The sequence below is a fragment of the Gigantopelta aegis genome, chromosome 3, assembly GCF_016097555.1.
Source record: "Gigantopelta aegis isolate Gae_Host chromosome 3, Gae_host_genome, whole genome shotgun sequence".
NCBI classification, from domain to species: Eukaryota; Metazoa; Mollusca; class Gastropoda; order Neomphalida; family Peltospiridae; genus Gigantopelta; species Gigantopelta aegis.
In genome coordinates this window covers 50,930,383-50,952,558 of record NC_054701.1, presented here as the reverse complement: position 1 = coordinate 50,952,558, position 22,176 = coordinate 50,930,383, and the positions used below count along the sequence as shown (strand labels likewise).

The window sequence follows — 22,176 nt, the reverse complement described above, 5'->3', positions numbered from 1 at the left end:
TTTAAAAGATTCTAAAACATTTCTGTCGCCAAAATATAGACTGTCGGCTTGAGATGATCACACTCGACCAAAATGTGGCGCACAGTCAGTGTACACTGACAATGTTCACCCTGAGGAGGGGGGTGGGGGAGGGGTCCTTCTTTAAAATACATGAATGCGTCAAATATGTATGGCCGATGCGGGCACGGCACAAGACTACTTCATCCTTCCTGCACCGCCTGTAGGATGACTGCCACTCTCCCAGGACTGGCGTGACAGAATGAAGTTTGTTTGCAACCGCACCGTCCCAATCATCTTGCCAAGTCGAAAAGATATATTGATTAATATGAAATTTAAAATCACTGTAGGGGACACCAACATGGACATGGGGCAAGTTCAAAGCAGGCTTGACAAATGTAACGAAGACACACAAAAAATAAGTAAATACTACAATATACTACTTGCCCCAAAACTTGTGGCAGCACATGGAAAAGTATCATAAAACATACTAACAGACTTAGCGTGGATCAAATAACGTATATGTAATGTCATATTTTATTGACCAAACAAAAAAATTAATAAAATTAAAAAAATTATAACACCGGCGAACAGATTCGACATCACAGGCCTGTGGGAAATGAGGTGGACCGGTGTGTGTATGTGTGTGTGTGTGTGTGTGTTACAGCCCGCCCCGCTTGTACTCGAGGACGAAAATGAATAAAGGTAAAAATATGACTTTGTGTTCCGTCTCCACACTATGGACGCTGAAATCACCCTCCCCCCAGATATTGTTCCTACGGACCTGGAAACCTGCTCCCCTCAGACAAATTGTCACGTAGGCAAAAGCAAACATTATTATTTTTAAATATTTGTATATTTTTTAATTTCCCATCTAACTCGCAGTATCTCCCCCCCCACCACCACCACCATCTTTTTAAAAACATTTTTATTTTATTGTTTTCACTTCTGTTTTCATTATTATTTATTTTACTTTTTTAAATACAGTAAACGTAAAAACAGATTCGACTTCCCCTCACAAACGAAATGAACTTTCCTGCTGTGCCAAATATCACATACGCAAAACCAAGCTTATTCTTTCTTTTCCCCCTTTCCCCCTCGATTTCACTTTTGTTAGTAAACCGAAGAACTCTCCCTTCTCCATACACTCCTTTTTATTGTTTGCTTATTGTAATCGTTTCCCTTTAAACGATTTATAAGGGTTGATGGTCAGTATAAATGTATTATTTAGTTATTATTTTCAGTGTAGTGTTTTTTTAATTCATAACGTAGTGTAACGACAACATAGCGGCAACTGACAACAAGAAAAAGGTCAGAGGCTCAAATCAAGTAGCTCGTGCACGTTCGCAGTGACCGCCGATCAACCGTCTAACAGAAATTAAAAAAAAATTTCCCCCAACTAGTCTAGACGCCGTCTAGCTTGTCGGAGTCGCCGTCTAGACGCAATTATGGTTGGTTCGCGTACTGTATTTTACTATTGTTCATATTTAGTATATTCGTTGACAATTCAGCATTATGATTTATTTATATACTGACCCACATTGAAACGTAACAGAACTAGTTTATATAGTTTTGTCCTTGTAATAGATGATCCACATTGTTATTTTGTTCATCAGCTTGTTAATCCCAAACCTGAAACAATGGTTGTAGTTTATACATATATTACAACAATTAAAAGTACTGAATGTTTTGTTTTCTAGATGTCGCAGTGTTTAGAACATTGGGGCGTTTTCATGACATTATGGGTCAATATGTCAATGGAAAATGTCAACTCACTACATATGCAATTAAAAACAAATGACATACAACCTTTTCATTATCACAGTCCCAAAGCAAGAGCCACATTTAAAAGCATAGCATACACACTTGATTAGTATAAAATATATCTGGGTTGGATTTTTCAACGTTATATTACTGTGGATAATATAAAAAATGTCTAACTATTTTGACAATTTTTTCTGAAATGTATGGGGACCAGATACTACTTACTGATACAATGTAAGTCTCAATTCTTTGTTTGTTTATGCACAATTAACACATTTTATCTTCCACAGTTATATGGCGCCGAACTAATGTTAATGACTACATTGATAATAGATAGAAAACCCGCTATCGCCACTCCATGAACTGCTCTATTCGAGTAATAGATAGTAGCACACTTTACCATATGCTATCATTGCATCCGTGGTTAGACTTGGAAAGATGTTTTCACACACTATACACAGTATTTGTCACACACTATACACAGTATTTGTCACACACTATACACAGTATTTGTCACACACATATGGACATGTTTTCTTTGCTTCTTATATTGGATGCCAATCTACGTTTATAATAAACTGTAACAAAGGGCTCGATGTGCTGGGTAAACAGATACTGGCTCATTAATGTGCTGATTAAGTAGGTAGGTAGTATATTTTTACATGCTTACATGCCACTAGAGCTCCAAGCATGTCTGCCCCGGGGCCGAGTCCTGGATAGCCAGGGGTCAGCTCCGGGCCAGAAATTTAACGGGACAATTTAGATATTTACTCTAAAGGTTAAGTAACAGATTGAAATATACAGTTGCGAAACACTATGCAAAAGCAGATGCTGGCCATCTTATTGTAAAGTCTATAGCACCAAATCAAATCTCATAGACGACAATAGCAAATGTTACAATCTGCTACATGCTACGTTGCAATCAATCTTTAACTCAGAAACAAAAACGACGTTATGATGCCAGTTTGAGGTATACCAGAAAGCGCTCTTGACTACCCCGTTCCACACAGACACCGTCGTACTCTGCACATATTTCAAACGCAATAATAGGGTATGTAAAGTGATACCAGTTCAAATTACTATAACGAATTTTCTGGCCTCATGAAACAACACTTATGACAACAGGTTCTGTCACATATCTCACTAGAGACAGGCGTGGCCGTATTTAATACGCTCTTTAAAGTTAGTCACACTTCGAACTTTGATCGGGTGAGATGTTACTTAGCATAAAACAACAGACAACAATGAGACAAGAATTGTAGAAGCGTTTTCAAAATTTGCTGAGGATTTTTTTTTTTGCACAGGACTTAATAGTGTAAATTTGTATTATACAAAAGGATATTTATTCGTTTCATTCATTTTAACTTGATTTCGTGCACATATCCAGTTACTTAAGGCTCAAGTACGCTGTTCTGAATACACGACTCTAAAGGACAGTGGGTCAGTAATTAGTTGTTAGAGAAAGATCGGTGTAGTGTCCTTACACCCTCTGTGGGGCTGTTAAACTCTGTGTGAGTGCTGTTATTGGGGTGCGAACTCTGCACCGACCAGCCTTTAGACCGATGACACTACATCATTGAAGCAAGTAAGGCATATTGCACGTGAAATAATAGATATTGAGAATGAAATGGCAATCACAGCAGGTAGCAGGTAGAGTATACGACATATTTTTGCTAACACATATTTTTGCAAAACGTTTTTAAAATAACAGTTACACATACGTTAGTTACATTGAATTGTATTTCACATTAATTTTCGAACACTTTTGAAGTGTTAGATAGGTATTAAAGTTATTCTCATAATGTTTAATTGAGTTACCAGTTGAATACAGAAATATAAAATTAAAATGTTAGTGTTCCCTAACTTATTTTAACTAGCATATTTTCAACGTTGAATTTAAAATTGTTCCACTAATTATATTGTTCTACATTTTTATATATTATGTTGTATTAGATACTGAGTTAAATACAGTTGACATTAAAACTTGCAATTTGTGATGGCTCTTTCATTATATTTCTGGACTATATATCACATACCAAATCCAGCATCCAGATGAATGGTGATGAACTATTTAAACATCATTTCACGAGATATAGGTGTGAGTACGTTTCTGGACTATATATGACATACCAAATGCAGCCAGATGAATGGTGATGAATTATTTAAACAATCATTTCACGAGATATAGGTGTGAGTACGTTGCAACTGTGCTGGTGCAAAGCTGTGTCAAACCATTCATCGGAAATATTGTAGGTAGTACTAAACCAAATAACTTCCGGCTGGGTCAAAGTTCGAGGTGCACCTTTGATAGAGAAAGAAAGAAATGTTTTATTTAACGACGCACTCAACACATTTTATTTACGGTTATATGGCGTCAGACATATGGTTAAGGACCACACAGATTTTGAGAGGAAACCCGCTGTCGCCACTACATGGGCTACTCTTTCCGATTAGCAGCAAGGGATCTTTTATTTGCGCTTCCCACAGGCAGGATAGCACAAACCATGGCCTTTGTTGAACCAGTTATGGATCACTGGTCGGTGCAAGTGGTTTACACCTACCCATTGAGCCTTGCGGAGCACTCACTCAGGGTTTGGAGTCGGTATCTGGATTAAAAAGCCCATGCCTCGACTGGGATCCGAACCCAGTACCTACCAGCCTGTAGACCGATGGCCTAACCACGACGCCACTGAGGCCGGTCTTTTATAGAGAAGATAACACCACAAGTCCTGTAATTGGTGATAAATGTGTGTTGGTTGTAAAACAAAACGTTTCATATGGGCGAAAAAAAAAATGTATGCAATTTTATTGTATCTAGTACCACTGTGTCAAGTAGCCTTGTGCTTGAAACATGTATGGGGTACCTGTAAAACAAAGTACTCTATTTGTTTTGCGTAACTACGGTAGTCATAGACGTTACCCGCTATCTCTGAAATGGGCAGCTTCAACACAATTATTTTACTGATTCACTTTAAGGGTGAGGGGTGGTAGTATTTATATCAGTGGTGTTTATGTCGATTGATACGCTGCAGGTAGGAGTTTTAGCCGCATATGTTACTATTGTCGTCTAAGGGGTTTGATTTGGTAGTATACTTCATACTGTCTATCCAGTCGTCCATGCCAAAACAAGAACTGTTGTTGAACATTTTAATAATAATACTAATTTAATACAGCATACATATTGGCCCTTGCGCGTTCATAAAATATATAACAATTTAAATATATAATAGTCAGAGATTGTGCCCGGGAGAGATCTGCTTGAACCTTAATTGGACATAGGCACGTTAATATGTTATCCAATCCAATAATTGTAAAAGTATTATTACTTTACTCCAGTGTTCTTTGATGTGATTATTTATGTTTTTGATACTAACTGCTGTGGTAATACAAATGATAACGACTATTTACAATTTTTGTTTTTCTGGTTTACAGTTATTATCGATGAAACAATTTCAGGCTATATGTATAAAATAACTGACTAAATTTCAAATAGTATGTAGATTAATTAAAGTTATACTTAATCCCTGATTAGACATATTCCTTGTAAAACATATACCTTATAATAAATAGGTAGCGTATTCAAAGTAGTAAAAGTATGTGATACTTTTTTTTAAAGATGACATACTTTTAGAATTTGATAACTTTGCAAATTAGATGTAAATTACGTTTATTGACGTGTAAGCAAACGTACTATGGCGACACTCCAGAATTGACAGTCGCAATCATAATACTACCAAAAAATCAGTAGCAAATTTACATTAAAAATGCCTAGCGCTCTGAATTAAAAAACCCAAAACGTTATGCTGTAGTTTATTTTAACGTAAGAATAATAACAATGACATCATGCAAATATGACGTCAATCACATTAAAAACGACAAAAAAATGCTATATTCATGCGTTGTTTGAATACCGAGTAATGGCTGCCTGCGATTATAGCCACGTAAACAATCGACAAAAACACTTTTTATTACCGTTAAAGGGACAGTCCTGAGTTTGCTGCATTGTAAGATGTTTCCGACTGATAAAATATTTCTACGATTAAACTTACATATTAAATATATTTTCTGGTTGAGAATATCAGTGTCTGTATATTCAGTGTGTTTCTGGTCGTCTTAATATTTGTAAGAAGCCCAAACTGGATTTTGTGTTCAAATAATTTCGTACGTACGAAAAAACTATATTTTAGGAAATAAAATGAAATTTAACCTAGTACAAATATTAGAATAATCAGAAACACATTTAATATACAGTCACTAATATTTTATGCAGAAAATATATTTGATGTGTAAATTACAATCGTTAAAAAGTAGCTCAGTGGTAAAACGCACGCCTGATGCGCGGTCGGTCTAGGATCGATCCCCATCGGTGGGCTCATCGGGATATTTCTCGTTCCAGCCAGTGCACCACGACTGGTATATCAATAAAGGCCGTGGTATGTGCTATCCCGTCTGTGGGATGGTGCATATAAAAGATCCCTTGCTACTAATGGAAACATAAAGCGGGTTTCCTCTCTATGACTGTCAAAATGATCAAATGTTTGACATCCAATAGCCGATGATTAATAAATCAATGTGCTCTAGTGGTATCGTTAAACAAAAAACAAAACTTTTTTTATTGGCGGAGTCATTTTTATGACCATTATTATTTTTATTTTATACAATATGCGCATGACTTAAACTGTGTAACACGACTATATGCAGACGATACTATCAGGACATCGCTTTTATTAAAAACAACCTCAAAGCAAAATTGTTAAAACTCGACGAATAGTAACAAAATGGCTTGTATTCTTTAATCCAGACATAAGCGTACGAGACAGTGAGCAGGGTGGGGTGGGGTGGGGACAACTGTCCTCCTAGTGCTGGAGTAAAACCTCCAAAAATTATAAAGATATTCGGGGAAAATGTGCTAACCTGAGATCTTTTTATCATGTATTTCTATCATAGTACCCTCAAACTTAGTGTAAAAGTGCATAGTGATTCGTTTGCAACCGTATGTAGCTGTTTATGAATAAATGTTGTTATCTATATTTTTGCATTTTCGTTTAATTCGGACAAAAGCCAGCCTGCCTCACAGAAAAATGGCAGCCCGTACGCTTATAGATCCACGTAAAACCAGCGTTGATGTTACAAAAGCAACCATACAGCCAAAACATGTGTTTGGTACCAAATCATTAAACACAATAACAATGCATAGACATTTAGGTTAACCTGTTTAGAAAAATGCAAACTGAACGATACATATTAATAATATTTGTAAATTGGCTTTAGTGATAATTTCTGTATTTAGAAAATACGAATATTTATTAAATGGTCAATCAATTGGTTAAAAACATAATTTTTCACTGGAATCTTGGGAAATATGTTTAGTTCCAAAAAATGCAGTCAACTGTATTTGATTTGATAAAATTTTATTTTTAAGGAAACTGGATTGAACAAAGTCAACTCTATCACTTTGTGATGACTTCTATATTTAATTATGTATACATTGTCAATACTCAATATTGGATTTATGTAAATTAGGTATATTTCCGCATCAAGGAACATCCCTAAAATGAGTTGTGAAGAAAAAGAAATGTAATTTTGCGGGGACCACCCCATTTTTGACTAGACAATAAGGAGTTATCAGCAATTTAGGCCTCCGCACTGCTTAATGTCACAGTCATTGCCACATCGTTGACGATGATTGGGTTTTCTGCATTTCTTGTTTGTTTATTTCCTAGATATTATTAACTACTTGATTAAAAAACATACCATGCGTACAATTAGAAAGAAAGAAAATAAAAAAAACGGTAAAGAAAACCTTTTCTAGGAACGTCCCACAATTTGTTTTAAGTAGGGTAAATGGTAATTTTCTTTTACTATATTCACTCTTAGGGACCAGATAAAATGTTATGTATATACTATTTTCACCTAACTATTAATAACACACACACACACACACACACACACACACACACACACACACACACACTATTTTGGGGAAAAATTAGGGTCGGCACTAAATTCTAGGTAGTGTTGGGTTTCCCGGAAACACAATTTTTTAAAAGAAAATCTTTAGTACCCCAGATGTCACGGTCTTGGATCGCTGTCATACAACAGACACAATAATTATAATATACGATTATTTTTACAGTAATAATTAACTAATTGTATGATAAAGGTTTTATGACTTTTTATTTGATATATATGGTAGTTACATACAGGTTTAATAGAAAATATATTTCATCCATTGTTATACACAGTACAAGCATACCCCTAATTATTTTTTTTTTTTAATGAGATAATTTTAATAGACACAAAACCATTGGGATTCAGACTGAATAATTAATAATATAATAATTAAATATAACATTACAAAGTACATGTAACTTAATCAGGTCACGGTACTACGTTTATTCATATGTAAGCGAACGTATTAAAGGGACATACCCTAGTGTTTAAACACTAAGGCATATTTATTTTACTATTAGAGCCGTTTTTGATAACTGAAATCATACTTTACTTAGATTTTATTGTTTAGATTAACAATTTCCGTACAAACGAAGTGTTTTTGGCCATTCTGGTGTTTTTAATATCACAAAATGCATTTCTCATATTTTTAAAAACGCACGTGCGTCTGAGAAGTAACAGTTATGGAGTCGAGTTTTAGTCTATTTTAGAGGATATTTCACCATTTCAAAGTCACAGACTAATGTTTCACTCAATTGTAACTTTATCCAAATGTGTTACAGGTTTGTAGATTAACTAAACTTAGTGTTAATTTTCACGGGTTGAAACTAGAGTGTGTCCCTTTAAGGCGACATTCCAGAATTGATGGATGCATTATTATCACCCACCTGTGAGAGCGATCACAGCGTAATGCTTGGGTGTACCTACATGTATCCAAGCGTGTAATATATTTTCCGTTCGTTTCCCACAAGAAAAGTATGATTGCACCACACCATTCAATGTCACACCATTCAAAGAAAATATCAGATAACACTGAAGAATGTTAAAAAAGTAAACATAATTTTAAAAACTTATTTCAAATATATTTACAAACATTTCAAAGATCCTTATCATAGTTTAGTTCATATTATATACATAGCTAGCGATGTTTCAATATTATTTGTTTTTGCAGTTAACCATTATTTTTAATGATTATATTTTGGGGGGGTTTTCTGTTTATTTATAAAATGGTTTACTTCTTTTTAAGAGCAGAAAACTATCTGTAAACTATTGTATACATTCATGTCCAATCATTGTTGTGTATTACAAATAAAGGTTTTAATCAATTTAATAAATTGTGTCAATTCCCCTCACATTTCCGACGTTTTTGGCGGTCATTTGAAATTCGAAATCATCCGAAGTCCTTTAAGTTTGTCTCCATGATTACTGTTTCACGGGACGTTTCCACTGAACAAGCGCTTTTATTATTTTTACGAGCTTTTTTTTTTTCTTTAATTTTTTTTTCGCTTCAATAAACTTTTTAACCTCTCCTATTGACGTGCCATTTCATTATCAACTATTGAAAATGATGGTAATTAAACTGCGGTATCTAGGCCTACGAGCTACCATTTTTGTAGGGGGGGGGGGGGGGCATGCTGGTTTTTGCCTGAATCTGGATAACAATATCATTACTACCCATTTTTCCATGGATTACAACTAATTTTGCTGGTAGAATGATTGACCTACATGGTAAAAAGATCTCAGGTTAGCACATTTTTCTCGAATATCTGTATCATTTTTTGCCCGAATTTGAGGTTTTGCTCCAGCACTAGGTGGCCAGTTTCCACATTGCCTCGTACGCTTATGTACACACACACACGTATGCACCCACACACATAAATACGGGCTCCAATATATGCATCAATGCATGAATCTGTACCATTGGAAATCACATTGCATTGTGGCGCCTGCCGGCGTTATCTGTTTGATAGTACGACTGGATTGTAACTAAGTTGTAATGAGGTCTCTCGTCTCGTTCGTTCGCGGACTGCAAAGTGTCAAACGAGGAGACATCTCGTTTAAACTGACTGATCGTGAATGACGTGGACCGCAACGTCTCGTATGAGCCCTAAGGTGTCTTTAGCAGGGAGGAGGATACACACAATACAACAAATAATAAATCAAAATACTGACAGATAATTATGCGTGTCAACTGTCGTTTCACAAAGACTGCGCTTTATACACGAACACGATCACGCCTTAGCCGATCACAATGAAACAAATGTGCACGAAAAGATATACTTTTGCATCATAAATTTTGTGTACCGGGAACATGTCTAGTTTATGAAACGTAATGATACCGACGTCAACTCCCTTGCCTTTGTGTGCTACATATCAAATTGTGATTCCACACTTAAGTGCATTTGAGTGAAATTTCAATCCTAACGTATGATCCAGTAACTGAAGTTGATAACAATGTTGAACTAAAACAAATAGGAACACGGATACTTTTGGTACCGAAATGCTCTATAACAGTAGCTAAACAAAATATTAAAAGAATAACAAATTTATTTAATGAAATAGCACCATATTGGGATAAAAAGAGCGATTTTTAAAGAAAAACATCTGGTAGTCTCCTAACCTTATGAACTTTCCAACTTAAACCAGTATCTGGCAATCTAGGACAGTTTTGTTGCACATATTGACGAAGTTGATCATCATAATGATTCTAACAAGAGGATTGTGTCGCGTCCTAAAGACGTAATGTTAACTAAAAGTGTACTCTGTTAATGCAGCACAAATCGTTTGAGTTCGGTGATGACTCCTACATAATTCCATATTATAATTAACTATTGATATCAATTGTTTTAACCAACAGACGTCTCGTATTGTTGCTCCAATGGTTCTGCCCCTTGGATATGTAACACAATGTGTTGTTTTTCTTTTCTTTCAATACATGTTAATTTAGATGAGGTTAGGACTAGATATTTGACTTACAAAACTGTTCACTGCTAAACCTGTGAGACACGAATTGCGTGAAACTTTACATTTTACAATATCAAAGGAATGCATGAGATAGAGAATAGCACATGACTGACCGCTAGATAACATTTATCTTACCAAAAAAAAAAAAAAAAAGTTTCTAAATGTATGTAACGAGCGAAAGTGAGTTGGGTACGTTTTCAAACAAACAGTTGTAAGGTAAATGCCCCGAGTCGGACCACCGATCTTATCGGAGGCCGGACTCGGGGTAGGCGTGTTCGAAGCCATAGAGGTATATGAGCACGTTAAAACCGTATCTAAGTCTAAGTGTAAGGTAAATAGTAACGAACGTAGACTGATGTAGCAGTCTATTTCGTACATATCCTCAAACCAGATTTTGGATTTTGTTTAAAAGTATGGATTCCTTGCGCACACAACATGGACAACAAGACTGGGTGGGGGGGGGGGGGGGGGGGGGATATTCAAACCTCTAATACAAGTAACTTGCCAATAATATTTATTTTTGTTTTATTTTTTAATTTAAAGCGCACGCTTGATGCGCGGTCGGCTTGGGATCTATCCCCGTCGATGGGCCCATTGGGCTATTTCTCGTTTCAGTCAGTGCACCTCGACTGGTATATCAAAGGCCGTGGTATGTGTAATCCTGTCTGTGGGATGGTGCATATAAAAGATCCCTTGCTACTAATGGAAAATGTAGCGGGTTTCTTCTCTATGTCTGTGTCAAAATGACCATATATTTGACATCCAATAGCCGATGATTAATAAATCAATGTGCTCTAGTGGTGTCGTTAAAACAAAACAAACTTCACTTTATTTTTTTATTTCAAAATATTCATATTATTTTAATAATTGATACTATATATTAAATATTTATTAAAATGTTTAGGCACGATGTTAAACATGCCCCAACACCATGGATAAATGAATGAATGAATGAATGAATGAATGCATGAATTCATGCATGAATGAAAAGAACGAAAGAAATCCTTTCGTTCTTTTATTAAATGCGTCAGTGAGTCAGCGACCCATTCACACAATGACCTGAATTAGGGTGGGTAGGTGCAGAACAACTGGGGCGAGTAGGGAACCACCTCGGTCTCCAACCGGGTTCGTGACATGTTAATTGCGTAGATTACGGGAGATTATTGATAACTCACTTTCTCTGTTTCTTTCTTTAACTTTATTAATGTGCCTATATCTAAAAGAGGTTCAGGCACGTCCATCCCAGTCTCTGGTATAATATAGATGTAACCGTGTTCCCGACGACGGTTCAACGAATGACCGAAATGAACGAAACGAACCGAAGTGGACTGAAATGGGACTGAAATGGAGCTTTAAAAATCTAGCCCGAGTACTATGACGTCCGAGAGATAGACTGACATTTGTACGGTTAACCCGGCCTCCTCAGTGGCGCGGTGGATAGACCATCGGTCTACAGGCTGGTAGGTACAGGGTTCACAACCCGGTACCGGCTCCAACCCAGAACGAGTTCTTAAGGGCTCAGTGGGTAGGTGTAAGGCCACTACACCCTCTTCTCTCTCACTAACCACTAATCAATTAACAACTAACCCACTGTCCTGGACAGACAGTCCAGATAGCTGAGCTGTGTGCCCAGGACAGCGTGCTTGAACCTTAATTGGATATAAGCACGAAAATAAGTTGAAATGAAATGAAATTGTACAACTATGGTCGCTCTTTAAGAGAACGATATTAACTGTCCAAATGTCCGTTTATCTCTCGAACAGCAGAGTATTCGGGCTAAAAGTTTTTTTAAATGGTTTAACGGAGTTTATATTACCAAACTACTCGATTTAAAAGTTGTTTTGGACTTGACCCTTTTTACGACTAATTCAAGGCAACTTTTTCACCCAGGATTGTAATTACATAATATGTCATTATTATATTATATTATATATTATATTATACATGTAGTTCCGTCCGCTAATGACCGCAGCTGACGTTTCACGATGTGAGTGAAAGCATGCAACTTCATTAAAACTGTAATTTAATTTTTCAAATTGCTAATACGGCTTTGATATATGGTCATCTGGCTGATCTTTGTTCACACGCAGGCCCAAAATATCCACCAACTGATTAACCGTTTTGTAGAGGGGCGGGACGTAGCCCAGTGGTAAAGCGTTCGCTTGATGCGCGGTCGGTCTGGGATCGATCCCTGTCGGTGGGCTCATTGGGCTATTTCTCTTTCTAGCCAGTGCACCCCGACTGGTATCTATATTGAAGGCTGTGGGATAGTACATATAAAAAATCCCTTGCTACTAATGGAAAAAACTGATTACTGTAATATTAGTGCTTTTAGGAACTATATCCTTGTACGCTGAGAGCCTATTTACACATACTGGTTGCTAAGGTCTGATACATCGTTACACAATGTTTGTAAACAACAGTATAAAAATGTTGTTTTTATAATATTCCCAAAGGCTTTTTCATTAAAACTATTTTATATTGAAATTAGACCAAAAAAGCAATTGTGTAATAATAGTCTCATATTTATGCACATTAGAATTTGTTTGTATTATTAGCTTGAATTCCTAATGTATTTGCTATGCAAAATGAGCGTGTTTTGTGCCTGGTTAATAATGTCGTTTTTATAAATATTCTAAAGGCTTTTTCTGTAAAATTGTTTTACGCAAATTTTAGACTAAAAAGCAATTAAGAAATGTTATTTTTATTTTTATGCACTTTAGAAATTCGCAGAATTAATTATTTCAAGTTGGTAATGCTTTTGCTATGGGTTAAAGTGACGTATTTACAAAAGTTGAAGTTTCTTAGGATTTAGTGTGCATTTACAAACTGTAAACTGCAAACGGAAGCTGGACCAAAAAGCAATTACTTTATTTATTGAGCAATTGTGTGCATAACGTAATTATTAAATGAAATGATATTTATTTTGTAAAGGTAGATCTCTTCCTAGCGTGACGTAATTTCTGATTGGCTGTTATGACGTCACGTGGTACTTAAAAAAAAGTATAAAAGGCTGACGTCAATGGATGTCAACGGTTGTTCTCTCACTCGTTCGCGGTCTGACAAGCAAACATTAAAGACATGTCCCCTTGTCCAACTTTTCAACTTTATTACATTGCATACATTTAAATTGACACTGGCATAACTTTAACGTATATTTTTAAGTCAAGTTTTATTAACTTACCATCTCTATTTAATTAACTTGTTTTATGGAAGTAATATTTATAAGCAACTGCAAGCTGTTTACATTTATTGGAGATACAGTCCTCACTGGTTTAATATAACAATATCTGAAAGGAAGAGATCTATCTATATGTTGGAAACTTACCTGTGAACATTAACTTTATTTCTATTTACTCATCACCTTTAAATAAATTTATAATTCTGAAAACTGGAACACTTCGTCTTTGTCATCTGTGGATGTTATTTGTATTCTCTGGACTTTGTTAATATCCTCGGGACGCGGCCACAACAATATGTCTAAATTACCAAATGTTTGACATCCAATAGCCGATGATTAATAAATCAATGTGCTGTAGTGGTGTCGTTTCACACCGTTGATGCATTGATCTTAGTATGACAACCCAGTAGCCGATGTATTTTCGTGATGGAGTGTCGTTAAACATCCATTCATTCATTCATTTTTGTTTAGCTAGAGACCGAGATGTAAATTGGATTCGCTTATCATGATGACGTAACACCGACTTTCCTTGACGCTGTCCGCCACTCACAATTGTAAACGTGGAAGCAAGTGATATGTCTTTAAATGTAATTAATTTGTACAGGTTTTTTTTTTTTTCAAGGTGATAGATAATCTGTCCGACCCTAGAGCTGGACGATTTCTAAGTACGCCTGACGTCATAACTCATATTTTACGATGATTGCCCTCATATCTCTTCTTTTTTTTAAAGAATTCTCTTGAAATATGTATTTGTCAAGTTGCCATTTCACGTTCAATCATTTTAAAAAAATATTTAAACATTGATATTTTCATGTTTATATTTATGGTTAAGTTGTTACATATTATGCATAGTGGACTATTTTTTTTTCTGCGTATGATTGAATGAATTTGTGTTGGTGAAGAGTTTATGAATAATTCTAGAATAAACAAACGGTAGCTTATAAAATTAATGATTTTGTTACTGTAATTCTTCGTTAAACCTCGGGCCTCACAAATAAAAAAATAAAAAAATTCCCTCGAGTTGGATTTGTCTTATCTATACCTCACAACGGTGATATATTTTATTATTCCACACTGCCACCCCCGCAGGATATAGTAATATAGTTTTCTCCATTTAGACAAACATTGGCACTTTTATACTATCACAATGCTGGTATTGTATTGTAGTTGTGCTAGGATGTGTGTTGAGGACTGACTGACCAGTCGACCCCCGCCCTCCAAATGTCGTTCACACACAGTTCACGATATGCGGTAAAATACGATCATCAAGAATATCATTGTATTATTAAAATAATGTTGGCGGCCATCTTGGACTTTAAAACAAAATATACCATTCAGGTCAGGCACAACCATATGCGTTGTTTATTTCAGCATAGATGCACTCTATTAAGTTTATTTGGTATTGGAAGAACATATTTGTACATAGGAAAAGGTTTCAAGTAAGTATAAGTCACAACAGCAAAACCTGTTGGGGGGGGGGGGGGGGTCGTAAATTCAGCCCCAGCCCCCAAAACGCTTTAAATAAATGGACACCATTATATCTTTCCCCAAATGAGGCAAAGTGACACTTTTAATATGTAATAGAGGAAGCAATTGCGCTTCCAACGATACTAAATGTAACTTGAGTATATTTAATTCAGCGTTGACGTCATATTTCACTAAAATCGACCATACAAAATATCATGCGTTTTTATTACACGGAAATAATACACATAAGTATTATCTTTTCTTAAAAAGTATGTTCCACGGTGATGACCCAGTCGTTCAATGAAATAAGCACAATCCAGATTGATCACCCTATGACGTATAAGTTAAATTGAAACTGATTGCTTTCCCTTGTTAGATATTTTTAATTAGAAACTCTTACAGGATTTGGTTTTCTTTTTGTTTTTGGTTCTTTTACTGGATTTGTTTTTTGTTCAGAAAATTGCAGACCTTTTTTCGAGCACTATACTGGTTTCAATCTATAGTGTAACCTGCATAATAATATAACTGGACATGATGGATGTGTGTATGCGTGTGCGTGTGCGTATGTGTGCGCGTGTGTCTGTGTGTGTGTGTGTGTGTGTGTGTGTGTGTGTGTGTGTGTGTTTGTGTTTCTCTGCGCGTACATGCGTGTGTTCATTATTATACTGTATATTTTTAAATAGTGTTGCTAATCATACGTTTCAGGGTTACTGTATAACAATGGGGAAGGAAGAAGAGACGGGTAATATGGCACTAATGGACAGGCCAGCCAATGGTTTCGTGTCCACCACTCGGCCAGATGGAAAGACCACTGAGGTGAAGACCAATTCTGGAAAGACCACTGAAGAGAAGACGAATTGTGTAAAACCGAAGAGATTAACAAAACTCAAGAATCTGTTGGACGATAAGATGTTTGTTGATGTCTTACATAAGAAATGCATTGAGGTAGGCTTTATAATCTCATATATATATATATATATATATATATATATATATATATATATATATATATATATATATATATATATATATATATATATATATATACTGAAGTGACGAGACCATAAAAAAATGGGTGCCAGATCTATTCATGCATACATACATATATACATACATACGCGCGCGCGTGTGTGTGTGGTGTGTGTGTGTGTTAATATAGCCCGGCCCTTTGGACACCGGACGCTTCTGACGGTCCCGTTTTCAATATGAATACAGAAAATTATAAACAAAAACGGTCTAAACGGAGAATGATTGGATCAGGATAGCAAGGTCGATATTGGTTTGCACACAGTAAACGCATACTGATTCAATATAGTAAGTTAGATTGGTCATCTCACACTACCTGTATTCAATGCAGATTGAAGAAGATAACATCTTTAATAAGCTGCTATATAGTAAAAAGGGGGTGGGGAATATTAATTAACATATGTCTTTTAAGTAATCATTGTCTTCAAATACACATTTGGACAAACTATTGTATTGATTATTACATCGTTTCTTAAAACAAAAACTGGAATGTACACTGTAAGAGTGACGTCAGTATTACACCATTTTTTAAAAATAAAAGTGTACACACCTATCTGGAGGCGGGTCCTAGTGACGTCAGTGTTGCATCAGTTCTTAAAATAAAAGTGTACACACCCTTCCAGAGGCGGGGCCTAGTGACGTCAGCGATTTCGTCATCTTGCTTCATCCTCTACTGCGCACTTTGGCGGCCATCTTGGATGATGCAATAGTGTAATCGATATGCCCCATAGTGCTGCCCTTACTACTAATGAACTTAAGCATGCGTGCAATTCATATATTACAATTGGTTCCACCGTTTTAGGTATGAATACGGATTCAACACGACAGAGTCATAAAGACAGGAAGCATGCACTCTGTCTCATTATCTCCAAAGAAATCCAAATGTTTTTTTCTATGGGACAGGTTATGCTTTTCAAGGAATTTTACCGATTGCTTACCTTGATACAGGCATCGTTATAAACAGAGCTCACTATGAGATGGTTTGACGAGACTGCGATGTGCTACTATTAGAGGTGATGACGCCGATAGCTGGGAGTGGGGGGGGGGGGGGGGGGGGGGGGGGGTCATGCTCCTACATGACAACGAGCCAGCTCACACGTTTCTGTTTCTGCGGCAGCTGAATGTTGCACACATCGCTGCATCACCTGCTTTATTCACTCAACCTTAAGACTTAAGCCTCGGCCTAATGTACGTCCAAACTGAAAGCCTTTTCCACGTTCCATCTACACATGCGCGCGAAGGATAACGTCCCTTGCCGAATCAAACTGCATCATGGGAGATCTAACACACTAGGGGGCAACTTGGACAGCTGTCATATGCTGTTTGATTATGCCTTGTATATTAGTATAAATTAATATGCATTACGGAGTATGAGTGGAACATAATATTATGTTTACTGCATTAAGCGAATCCCCACATCGAAAATATTTTATAAAACCAGAAAGTGAAAAGAAAATCAAACGGCACTGATTATAGAGTAACGACAGCACTGACACAATTTCATTTTAATACAGTATTGTTATTTTGAATATCACAGGAGGTTACATGTACCCCAGAGCGGTGTATGGGATCGCAGTACGCCCACATGACGAAGCGCCCTCCCGGCGTACCGCGACCCAAGGAGGAACTGATCGTCCACGCAAAGGACTTCATAGACCAGTACTACCAGTCGATCAAAAAGTAAATATTACGTGTGTGCTGCTTACATTCGTACGTACATGGAGAAAGAGAGAGAGAGAGAGAGAGAGAGAGAGAGAGAGAGAGAGAGAGAGAGAGAGAGAGAGAGAGAGAGAGAGAGAGAGACAGACACAGAGACAGAGAGACAGACAGATAGACAGACAGATATAATGCTTTTATATTTTCACCGGCCTCGGTGGCGTCGTGGTTAGGCCATCAGTCTACAGGCTGGTAGGTACTGGGTTCGGATCCCAGTCGAGGCATGGGATTTTTAATCCAGATACCGACTCCAAACCCTGAGTGAGTGCTCCGCAAGGCTCAATGGGTAGGTGTAAACCACTTGCACCGACCAGTGATCCATAACTGGTTCAACAAAGGCCATGGTTTGTGCTATCCTGCCTGTGGGAAGCGCAAATAAAAGATCCCTTGCTGCTAATCGGAAATAGTAGCCCATGTAGTGGCGACAGCGGGTTTCCTCTCAAAATCTGTGTGGTCCTTAACCATATGTCTGACGCCATATAACCGTAAATAAAATGTGTTGAGTGCGTCGTTAATTAAAACATTTCTTTCTTTCTTTCTTGAAATGGTGAAACTCATTCAGGGTTTGGAGTCGGTATCTGGATTAAAAATCCCATGTCTCGACTGGGATCCGAACCCAGTACCTACCAGCCTGTAGACCGATGGCCTAACCACGACGCCACCGAGGCCGGTCACCATTTCAAAGTCACAGACTCGTGTTTCACCCAATTGCAACTTTATCCAAATGTGCTATAAGTTTGTAGATTGAATAAACTCAGTGTTAATTTTCAGGGGTTGAAACTAGGGTCTGTCCCTTTAATTTACATAAGCACAAACATTCAAAAGGACACAGAAGATAGATACCCGCAGTGCTTAGTTCAGTGCCGACGTAGAATTGTACATTTTGTCGTCTTTGCTTTTACCAAACGGTCTCTCATAACTCAGTATAGAGTGACACCTTGCAATTTGATGACATACTGATTGTCATATCATATGATATGTTAATTCAGTTCTGTTCTGATGAGGTGAAAATTAATTAAAGACAAACGGACAGATAGACAGTTTAAACTAATGAATGAATGAATGAATGTTTAACGACACCCCAGCACGAAAAATACATCGGCTATTGGGCGTCAAACTATGGTAATGCAAACAAATAAGGTGATGATCAACATCAATATAAAAATTCAAGATTTAAATAAAAACAGTGTAAAGAAATGTGCAAAAATACAAATATGACAGATAGATACTCACTTTTACTCAAAATTTCAATTGGTGCTGTATTGGCCATTATCAAAGAGAATGTTACACCCCTGCACCACGTTGAGGTTACAGCACGTGCAGGGGGTTTAAACTATGTCTGTCTTTACGTATATTTTGAAATGAAATATTGTAGGCTAAACGCTCCAGCTCACTTGGAACGAATGGAGGAAGTGCTGTCATCAATCGAATCTACTGGCACGTACGACCTGACAGCAAGCGAGTTGACGTTTGGAGTCAAGACAGGATGGAGAAACGCACCAAGGTGCATTGGTCGAATCCACTGGTCGAAATTACAGGTGCCTCTAATCTACCTCATACCAATATCTTTATCTAAGGTGTACTACTATACAGGTACAACCAAACAATATCTTCGTTCTACATTAGCCGTACATAGAGGATATTTCATATCTCACGAGTTGCGCTTGCGCGACGAGTGTGATATGATTGAAAACTTCACGAGATGAGATATAAATCATATTTGACAAAAAACATGAAATTTTCTATTTATTATATAACTTTTGGCAATGTACCTTTATTTTTAAAATGCCAGCACAAAATAGTTCCGGCTTTCTTACAGTGAAAATAACACTTTCTACAGTGACGATAACACATTTTAGAGTGAAATTTTCAGTCTAAAATGTGTTATCGTCACTGAGTGACTGATAACACTTATTTCACTGATATGTTAAGATATTTCACTAAATGTTATATAATAAATATATTTATCCTGCGAGCACTATACACATTAACAACGATATGATGATTATACCCCGTCCTAAGGCTTCCACCAAAAGTGACTTTTGTCAGTAATTTATTTTGGAATGACGTAAAAAGATACGAAAATTACAAAACTGTTCTATCTTTATGCGCAGTTTGTAAATATAAACACTGGTCAAGATTATATCAAACAGCAATATTTACCCACATTGGATGGCGTGCTACACAGATAATGGAATAATATTTTATCGATTAGCATATCCCACTAGTAAACAAAACGGATCTCCAACTGTGATATATATATATATTAAAGTTGGCATAGTTTAACAAGATAATAAATACCTAGATTAATAGGATACACCGATTATCGCCATCAATATCCCACCCAAGTACTACTGCCTTCAGTTATTCTATTCCACAATGTGTAATGTTTTGTTTTGTTTTTTTCTAGATGTTTGATGCTCGACATGTAACGACCGCCAAGGAAATGTTTGATGCTCTGTGTAAACAGATCATATACGCGACAAACAACGGGAAAGTAAGGTAAGATCAAGTGTAACACTGGAGACACACCACTGAATTTTTATGTAGTATAGGTATGTGGCCAATTTTTGAATTTTTAACAACTAACAATTAACCCACTGTCCTGGACAGGCAACCCTAATAGCTGATATATGTGCCCACGATAGCGTGCTTGAACCTTAATTGGATATAAGCACGAAAATAAGTTGAAATGAAATGAAAACCCCCGAAAACTGCTCAAAGACGAGCGGTAATGCGCTTACCGGATGTGTTCCAGTTGTCGTATTTGCGAGTCTTCATACAAATAAACTATTCATGACAAACTCGCTAGCATATTTAAAGTCTCATCAGTCGGAGAGTATAGTCTGGAAATTAGAATTGTGTACAAAACCGTGTCATGAATACAACATACATCAAATTATCTGAAGTTTGCAAGATAACAAATGAAAAATAATAAATAAAGAATTAAAGAAGAATTAAATAAATCACATCACAGCGGAGTGAATGAATATAATGAGGTTTATCAAACGGAAGAAGATGCAATTAACTGATTATTATAATGACGTTAAATGTAATTGTTTTAACCCACATATCACTGTAACCGTGGCCAAATGATTACATAAAGGTGTGCCGTGAAGTCTTGCCCTAGATCGGTCACTGGGGAAGTCAAAGGTTCTGTCCAGGGTGGACGTGCCTAAACCTTAATTGGACATAGGCACGTGAAAGGTGTTCCCATCGCCATCCATCCTGAAGTCTGTCCGATACGTGAAAGATTCCATGGACATTTAGCCTTTAGCCATTGGGCTATTATATATAGGGTATTTCTGTTTGATCTGCCATATTATACTTTTGTTGTTCAGTATATTCATATTTGTTTTCAAAAAGGATTAATATATAGCAGTAGCATAAATATGAATAATATTGTCGAAAATGTCTTTGAGCTAATATGGTATAGCTTCCACTTTTGAATGTGATACAAACAGAGTGATAAACAGTTAATTGGCGGCCATTTGCAATTGTGACGTCACCTGGCTAATAGGGGGCACTGCCAGGTTGGTCCAGTATCTAGTTTTACTCCACCCATGATGGCCTAACTGCATGCAAAGTGGCATATTAGTATCACATTTTGCACTATTATACCCTAACCTTACTACCCTATGTAATCCTCAAAATCGTACAGAAACTTGGAGTAGTCTAAACGCTGTGACCGAACGTACACTATAGGTGAGCATGTTCTACACCAAACATTGTCTACAACAACGATATTGCAGTGTCCAGCTTATAAACAGTGAAAGGTAGATATACACAAGCTCCAACCGTGTTCTTCTTTCTTTTGTAGGTCTTCTATTACCATTTTCCCCCAGAGAACAGATCCAAGGGAAGATTACCGATTTTGGAATACACACGTGATTCAATACGCTGGATATCGTCAGCCTGATGGCAGTGTTATTGGTGATCCCATGAACTGTGAATTCACAGAGGTGTGTACCTTATAATTACAGTGTGCGCATGTATGGAGTGATTCTGTGAATATTTAATGACATTTCAGGATGTTTTCATGTATGTATGTATGCATGTATGCATGTATGAATGTATGTATGAATGTATGTATGTATGTATGCATGCAT

At 36.7% G+C, this 22,176-nt stretch overlaps 1 protein-coding gene across 1 annotated transcript in view; it reads left to right on the top strand.

Moving 5' to 3' along the window:
* The window catches only part of LOC121368198 (nitric oxide synthase, inducible-like), a 68,392-nt gene that overhangs the window by 8,095 nt on the left and 38,121 nt on the right, over positions 1 to 22,176 (top strand). Inside the window, exons 2-6 of the mRNA XM_041492827.1 lie at positions 16,031 to 16,270; positions 17,889 to 18,031; positions 19,443 to 19,605; positions 20,478 to 20,569; positions 21,888 to 22,029. Coding sequence (XP_041348761.1) covers positions 16,046 to 16,270; positions 17,889 to 18,031; positions 19,443 to 19,605; positions 20,478 to 20,569; positions 21,888 to 22,029 — 765 coding nt within the window. The 5' untranslated portion in view covers positions 16,031 to 16,045. The remainder of the gene's footprint in view (positions 1 to 16,030; positions 16,271 to 17,888; positions 18,032 to 19,442; positions 19,606 to 20,477; positions 20,570 to 21,887; positions 22,030 to 22,176) is intronic.